Here is an 8,810-nt window from a genome sequence, read left to right as displayed (position 1 = left end):
TTTTCTCTGTTCTGAGCTAGAAGCCTTGAACTTCTGCCTGATTTAATGCTTTCCAGTTCACTTCTGTTTGCTGGTAGGAGGTGAATGTCTGTTTGGCTGAAATGCTCTTTCCCAGTGCCTGAAGTTTGGTGTTGTTTTTTTTTGTTTGGGTTTTGTTTGTTCCAGCTTGTAACGCAATGGAAAGTACAGTGATAGTAGCAGGGTGGCCCAGTCCTTAAATGAGATCTGGGAAGAGGTGAATCCGGTCTCCATCCATTCTGGTAACTTAGATGCATTGCATGCAGCTGAGCTCCCTGGGTTGACCCTGCCTTCCCATCAGGTACTCAATCACTGATTCAAGCTGTGACTTAGCATTTCCACTACACATCTCATCACTGGAACTGCACCTGGAACCCATCTAGAAGTTGCACATGGAAATATTGTCCTGCAGTCCTCCTCTGCTGCGTTATTATTCTGTTCTTAGTAGGTTGAATGAAGCCAAATGAATGAAAGAGGAGTATCAAGATGATGAAGAAAAGGAATGACAGAAAAAAGTAGAATGCCAAATTAGCTGTTAAGGATGCTAAGAAGCATCCTTAGGAGGATTTACAGTCTTTGTACAGATTTTAGATAGTGGGAAAAATTCTATTGTGTTTCCCGAAAGCATGAGAAATTTAGCTTATATTGCAAAATGGGTCATATTGCCAAGTTGAAAAAGAAAGAAAGCGCCACACGAAAAAAAGCCTTAATATCAAAAGATTATTTTTTTGAGAACTTTGCAGATGTGCGAGAGTAGATGATTATGACAGTTCCTGAATAAATATCTTGTGGGTTTGGGAAGTCTGCTTTCATACTTACTTACTTCACTCAGTTGAAGGAAATGGAAATATATTATCTTCCCTGGATCACCCCTTTATTAATACAGAATATTAACCAGTGCTGTTCCTGCTTTATATTGTTTTAAATTATATTTAAAAGGTTTAGATCACATTTTAATAACAAAGACTATGTAATTTATCTACATTTGATCAAAGGCATTTTTTCCTTAGTTTATGCAAAGCCAACTGGATTAGAAAAATGGACAGCCAAGATTTTTGTTGGCTCTGCACTGCTTTACTCACACTTACAGCACAGAACAAGTCTGTGGGTTTAATTAACAACCCTTCTGATTTCTTAATCTGCAGTACTTCAGTGCATAAAGTAAATTTTCTTTGTTGCAGTTTGACTAACAATGGCACCCATACTGAATGTGAAAGAAGCCACTGGCAATCAAAGTTCCTGGAATACTTTGCTACCAGATTTCCCTAAGGGGCCTCTCTCCAAATATAGAAAGAAAGCTTCCTTCAACTGGAAAGAGATGGCAGTGTTCCTTGATGGTGAAGATATCATCCGGCTTAAGGTAAGCAAGCAAGACAGTAAGCATTTTTAATTTTGGACTTATAGAAGCAAATACATGATTCTCAAACACAGAGTATTTAATAATAGTCTTTAGATATGGAACATGAAGAAATTATTTTTGCACATCTGTTTTTCAGAACAGAACTGAATTTTTAAGCAAACTACATTGCTATCTAATAAGGCATGACCAGGTGCAGCATTACAGGACTTCCTTACTCTTTTCGAGCTGAGAGGAATCTGTATCTATCATATTTCTTCATGAGAGGCATTAAATCATATAGCTCCTGGTTTTTACTTAATCACAATTAAAATTTTACAATTTACTTAAATTCATCTGAGTACATCCTACTACCAAACGTTATTTCTGTCATTCTTTGACCTGACATAAGTTCCTACTATCTTTGTGTTTGCAATAATGCTTATGTGGTGTGCGTTGGATAGTTTTGCTTGCCTAACTGAATGAAAGCTATCCCTACTGAAAAAAAGATTAATTGCAACACAAAGCATGGTGTGGGAATGCATGACCTGGGAGATGGAGGGGGAGACAGAATGAACATTTTGATGGTGATGCAGCGTTTTGTGGATTTAAGCAAATCTTGTAGGTTCATCACAATTATTAAAATACTTGAAGGAGAACCAGAGACATTGTTCTGCATCTAACTGTTACACTTAAAAGAACGTGCAAAAAAAACCAACTGCTCTGTGTCTGAGGGAGTTTCAAAACCATATGGGCAAATTATTAACACAGGGAGATGGAATGACCCTAACTTTCAAAGAAGAACATGGGGAATCTTCTCTTATAGTTCTTTTTTACTGTAACATCCTCCTCAGAGAATAGGAGAGGCTTAATTGTTTTTGAAGATTTTACCAAAGAGAGTTTCCAAAATGACACAAAAGACAATTAAAAATATATGGATATCTTCAAGACAAAGAGTTCTGAGGTAAAAAATACACCGTAGCTTATTCTTGTGAGCACCCACATTCAGTTGCTACGTTCAGCTCTGGGGCCTCTAGTATAAGGGGCACATGGACCTGTTGGAACAGGTCCATAGTAGAGCCATGGAGATGATGAGGAATCTCCACTGAAGAGTCTGAGGGAGTTGTGCAGCCTGGAGAAGACTCCCGGAAGACATTACGGCAACTTTCCAGTACATGAAGGGTGCCTACAAGAAAACTGGAGAGGTACTTTTTACAAGGCACGTAGTAATAGAACAAGGGGTATTATTTTGAAATGGAGAGTAAATTTAGATTAGATACTAGGAAGAAATTGTTTATTATGAGGGTGGTAAGGCACTGGAAGAAATTGCCTGGAGGAGGTGTGGATGGCCCATCCCTTGACCCACCAAGGCCTGATTGGATGGGGCCCTGTGCAGTCTGCTCTGGTGGAAGATGTCCATGGAAAGGGGAATTGGAACTAGATGATCTTCTAAACCAAATAATTCTGTGATTTTATGATACTATCTAAGAAAAAAAAAATCAAAATTAAAACTTGGGAAGTTGTACATCCATATAAAATGGGTACATATTATGATTCTGTTAAAGGGAGTACATTTCTGCTTTCATTTGGGAGCAGCACAGTTGTGGTAGCCTAGTGACTTTACCATTATGACATATTTATAATTAAATGCTACCTCTGGAAGTTTTGGTACTTAATCTAAGTACAAGTGCCCTATAGAGTCCTGCCAGCAGCTTCATAGTGAAATAATGAAGCAGCTATAAAAAGTAGGTAACTTTTACCAAACCATTCTCTTACAGTCAGAATGAATCAGTCCCACACTTATATAATGACAAAGGAGCTTTTGTAAAGTCGAGTTTTCATGAACTGCATCTAATGATAGACAATTTTAATAATTTTTTAATCTGTGAGCATTTTGCTTTATAAACTTAAATCAAACCATTGTAGCTTAAGGCCTGGTATTATCCTAGATCAACATTAACTTGTTAATTCTTTTGTATTAACATTCTCAAACCACTGTTTTTCCTTCCTCAAGAGCAGAATCTTCTCTGCTCTAGAAAATGATCCTTTTTTTGCACATCATCCTGGAGAAGAATTGAGCCGTGAGAAGTATCAGGAGTTGACATTCCTGCGTTGTAAAAGACTCTTTGAATATGATTTTCTTACTCAGCAAGAGATCATGGAGAACCCATTGAAGATACTGAATTTGGTTATCTGTATAGGAATGTATGATTGGTCTCCATGTCTCCAGTTTTTCTTACATTGTGGTGTAAGTACAGCTGTAAAAATATTTTTGAAGTATCTTATAACACTCTTATTTGTTCTGTTGCTTTTCTGCCTATTTTATTAAAGCAATATATTTTCCCAGCCCATTGTTTTCAATAATCTAATTCAGTTTAGCTGTTCAGATCTGTGAGGTAACTTTAGTAGATCTTTGTCAGCTAGTTCTCAGTTGGAATCCTGTCTGATGAGTGGAACAGCATGGGCACAGCTATTATTTTGACAACTTCAGTACCACCTTCTTTTGTCCCTTCTTTCTCCTCAATGGCAATAGCAGTGAAAACTAGATTTTATGGACCCTATTTGGTTGCTGTGTCTTCACTACAACTCCATATACAGTTGCCTCAGCCCCCCTAGTGTGTTGGTTCAGGGCAGAATACAGAAGTAACAGAAATCTGTGTAAAGATGATCACTGACATCAGTGGATGGGGTTCTGTTCATCAGTTCCCCCTTAGATTAGTCTCTTAGAAAGAATACTTAACATGGCTATTCAAATAATATTAGCTGAATTATTAACACTCATTGCAGGGCAGGAAAGGTATAGGATTTAGAATTTTACTATATGAACGCCCATCTAGTAAACTGAAGGTATCTCTAAAAACAATATTCTTGTCTGGTCATGAATCGAATACCTTCAGTTCCCAGCAAACTAGAATATTCTTAAAGTTTTATTTTATTCGAAAAGATATCCACATGCACAAGTGGAAAGTGAGCTCAGAAAGCATTTTTAAGAATTTGTAGTGAAGGCTTGATCAGATTTGAACAGTGAAAATTTGCTACTGCAACAATAGTCTTTTTATCCCAATAAAATAACATTTAGTCTTTGCTCTCATTTGTCAGTGTTATTTCCTCAGAGGACATTCAGTCCTCTGTAAAGAGGCTAGGAAAAGATCAAGTCCTGACTTACCTCCTCATGGTATAGTCCAAGTAGCAGTTTTCTACTTGGCCTATACTTGGCCTTGTTTTCTACAAGCCTACTTTACCTGATCTCTTTAATGAACATCACTGCTACAAATTCTTATGCTTATATATTTGTGTTTTCCATCACGAGGTCACTGACTTCATTCATTATTTTCTGTATTTACAGGTATTTGGAGGTACAATTTTGAGTGCTTCAAAAAGGTTTGCTGACTTTGTGAAGAAAATTTATAACATGGAGGTAAATTTCTTTTGATAGCTTTTTAGAACTGGGTATTTTCATAAATATAACCGTGGAACTCAATGCATCTTTGTAATATTTTTTATCTATGTAGATATCTAGTTGCCAATAAATAACAAAGTAAAGGAAGACTGAGGAGCACATTCAAGCACTCAGCCCTGACAATCTCACTCCCAATTGTTATGTCATTTCCTGAATCTGTTTTAGTCTATCCAAGTTAACATGGAGACAAATTTTGGAGACTTCTCCCAAAAGACAATATCGATGACACTATCCCAGTTCTTCTCTTCCCCCTTCCCCCAGTCTTTTAACAATATCATAGCAAGTTTTTTACACTCCCACATCATCTGCATCATACACTGTGCAGCGCATATCCTCGGCGAGAAATACTCAATAGCAATGCAATAAACTTGAAAATATTAATTTCTTAATGCCATAGAAACACCACACAGAGTCCAAAAGTGATCTAGAACTGAGTGCCCTGCACAGTAAGTGCATCCTGTCTGACACAGAAAAGGCCAATCCAAAGCAGAATGCCAGTCAGCATTCACTGTCTGGCTTGATCCTTAGGCCTATACAAGGTACACACTTGAGTGCAGTCAAACTGAGCTTCATGCTTCTTCTATTATGACGTTTTTTATCTTTTTTTTGTTAGCCATTCACCTTTGCTTATTTAATCTTCTGAAATTATCTCTCAGCTCATAAAGAGCAGCCTATTTCTACCTGTTTTTTTTTTTTTAATGTTTTCCAAACTTTATAACCTAAGAGTATATACTGTGGGCCAAACCAGTCTAGGATAAAGTGATGCCAATATGCACAATTCATTGTGGCTTTAAGCCCAAATGGAAAAGAGAATCAAGTGTATGCATGTAAGGCTATGATACAGATTTAACCCTTGCTAATATTTTAGACTGCTTGCCTTTGTAAAATTAAACAGCTTCATTCTACTTTTCCCTTGACTTCAGAAATGAGAACTGTTTGTAATGAAAGCAAACTCACTCATTTTCACTGCGCAGTATTTCTCTCAGTCCAGACCTGAAAATTGTCCATCTGTGCCTGTCTAAATAAGTCAGCCATCAGCAAAGAAGAAAAATCTTTTACCTTACTGCAGGCAGTGTAGGTACTCCCAGCCTTAGGGTTGTATCCAATTGGCTTCTTTGCAATTCAAGTTACTATCTAACAGCTGAATTTGCAATTGTTTGCAAATTTTATGGTTTTAATTGCCCTAACTAACTAGTCTTGAATTATGCCTTATATCTCTTTATTTAGATTTTTGGATGTTTTGCTCTTACTGAACTCAGCCATGGAACTAATACAAAAGGCATACGGACCACTGCCACATTTGATCATAACACTCAGGTTAGTTGTTGCTGCACAGTAGTAGTGCTCAATGCTGTTAATTGTTGTTTTTTTTTACATTCAGAAAACAGAGTACTTGGAATCTAAAAATTGGAATGTTAAAGCTATGTCTACATTTCAGGATACATATATTCTACAGAATAGATGCTGTTCCTGGTCCCCTAGTTGTCCAAACTGGGAAATACACTGTCTTTCACACTTTAAGCAAGCTTCCCATCCAGAGAAAACTGCACAGGAAGGAAATGGTCCCTGTGCAGATTGCAGCACAGTGTGGACTCAGCTCAACTTAACACAGACCCAGGGAATGCTTCAGTCCATCACTTTGCTTTATTATGATAACTACTTACGTAGGCAATTTAGAGGCTGAAATTTAGGCCTTACAATCAAGTCATGAACTAATCTGCTCTAAATTTTTCTTAGCCACATGTATTCTCTCCTAAGTTGCACACTGCAAGAGAGATCTCAGCTACTGGGGCAGGGTACAGAATGAAAACTAGGTAGTTAATGGATGTTTTCAAAACATTCTTCATCATGAAGAATAACTCAATAGCTTTTATCATTTTGATGATTTTACTTCTCTTTATTTTGTGGCTACAGGAATTTATCATCAATTCTCCTGACTTCGAAGCTGCAAAGTTCTGGGTTGGAAATATGGGGAAACATGCCACACATGCAGTTGTGTATGCCCAACTCTACACTCCTGATGGACAATGCCAAGGATTACATTCCTTTATTGTACAGGTAGGATAGAAACATGGTTAATCTTTTGTCTTTCTGTGGGGCTGAGGGATCTCAAAGATTTTTTGGTAGTGCTGTTTCATAACAGCATACAGACATAAGAAGTCTGACCAGCATTTACTTTAAGTAATGCCTTCAACATTTATTACAAATGCAACAAAGGTTTAAATGTTCACTGTATTTTTGTGGTGGTTGTACAGCCAATTTTATGTCAATTTTATGCAGCTGGAAAATACAGAATAGTTAAGAGATTATCACACTACCAATACAATTAAAATAATCTATGCCATATGAAGTCCTAAAACTCTTGGCTTAAGGTGAAAAGTTAAGTTGTAGACAGTAAAACAGACTGAACAGAGTTTACTACAAAATCAGGGAATATCTCAAAGTTGAACATTATGCAGAAGTTTTGTTGGTTTCTTCTATATTTTTTTATGCCTAAATGAGGTTTCAGTTCTTGTTCAACCAATGTTAAAGTTTATTTAACACAGTAGTTTAACTGGCCTAAGTAATTTTTATTACGGGATCCATGCCCTTAATGAAAGGATATGTAAGTATGATTTAAATCCAGGATTGTGTACTTGAAAAAACAAAGAGCTTCCTTTAATGTTAGTAACAAAATACAAGTTGGAAATATTTTCACTGTTTGAAAAGTTTAATCAAGAACTTTCATTGTTCTCAACTGAAATAATATATTCTTCCACTTCTATGCAGATTCGAGATACGAAAACTCTCCTGCCAATGCCAGGTGTGATGGTTGGAGACATAGGAAAGAAGATTGGGCAGAATGGGTTGGATAATGGGTAAATCAATCCATTTGTATGAGGAAGCACTCTACAGTGTATCATGTGTAGTGGTGCAAATATCCTCTGTCAATTCTGTGCTTCTGAGACTGTAAAAGAGCTGGACTAGCTAGTGGCTTTAATTTATTCTTATTTAAGTTACATATGTATATACACAGATATATATATATATATATATATATATATATATATATATATATACATTCACACACAGCAATTTTGAAGAACCTTGAAATTCAGTATTTTCTATTCCTGCAACTTCAGATTTTTCATTCCATTTACTTTTTAGAATCTAAAGTACTGCTGATAACTCTGTGAATGTTCCCAGGCAGTCTTACAGTCATAGACTCTGCAACAATAATACTGAAATAAAACCACGAAGTTATGAACTAAAGTATGTCAGCCTCTAAATTCATCCTTATGTAAGCTCTCAGTTATCTTGCATGTTGATTTCTAGCCCGCAGCAAGGATAATGCAGGTCCACAGGCAAGGTTTATTGTTAGTAAAGATATTAGATTAGTCTGACCCAGCAGGGCAGAATCTTAAACCCAGGTCAAAGACCCATTAGCTGTCTTGTTTAAATCACAGGGTTCCTGGACTAATCCTGTCCACTGCGGAAAATAATTTTTGTGTATGGTTGAAATAAAGAAGTTCCATGGCTTTATTTCTCAGTTATGGTTTGATTGGAAGGAGGCAGGGAAACTGAGGTAGATTTAGGTATATGAACAACCAATTTTTAAAATTAATATTTTAAACTCTCTGCTGTTTATATAGCTCTGGGCAAAGACAGAGATTAAAGTAGGAAAGGGAGTGGGAGTTTATGTCAATTTTTTTTACTTCCAATTTTCTTTCATATGTCAGTTCAGTTTGTTATTCAGTTATTGTTCTACATTGTATGCCATTGAAGTAAACTAAGTGTAGACATATTAAAGTATATTTCTTTGTAATGTAATGGCTTTGAGTGTCTTTCCAGAAGGATGTGGGCGTTCTCTAGGTTTTGTTGCCTGTACCAGAATTCTCCCATTGTCCCAAAAGCCTATAATGTAAAAAATGGAACTGAAGTTTATATGTATACAGATAATTCTCATCAGTGCTCTGTTACATGAAGGTACATATGAAAGGGAAAATAAAACATGCA

General features: G+C 36.5%; 1 protein-coding gene across 1 annotated transcript in view; it reads left to right on the top strand.

Moving 5' to 3' along the window:
* Positions 1-1,210: 1,210 nt before the first annotated feature.
* The window catches only part of ACOX3 (acyl-CoA oxidase 3, pristanoyl), a gene marked incomplete at both ends in the record, with an annotated part of 29,313 nt that continues 21,713 nt past the window's right edge, over positions 1,211-8,810 (top strand). The window contains 6 exons of the mRNA XM_079534968.1: positions 1,211-1,378; positions 3,369-3,602; positions 4,701-4,772; positions 6,042-6,131; positions 6,729-6,872; positions 7,584-7,672. Of these exons, the coding sequence (XP_079391094.1) occupies positions 1,211-1,378; positions 3,369-3,602; positions 4,701-4,772; positions 6,042-6,131; positions 6,729-6,872; positions 7,584-7,672 (797 nt within the window). The remainder of the gene's footprint in view (positions 1,379-3,368; positions 3,603-4,700; positions 4,773-6,041; positions 6,132-6,728; positions 6,873-7,583; positions 7,673-8,810) is intronic.

Source organism: Tetrao urogallus, assembly GCF_951394365.1.
Source record: "Tetrao urogallus genome assembly, chromosome: 4".
NCBI lineage: Eukaryota > Metazoa > Chordata > Aves > Galliformes > Phasianidae > Tetrao > Tetrao urogallus.
Note: the sequence above shows the minus strand (reverse complement) of the source record. Positions and strands in the feature narration are given on the sequence as shown.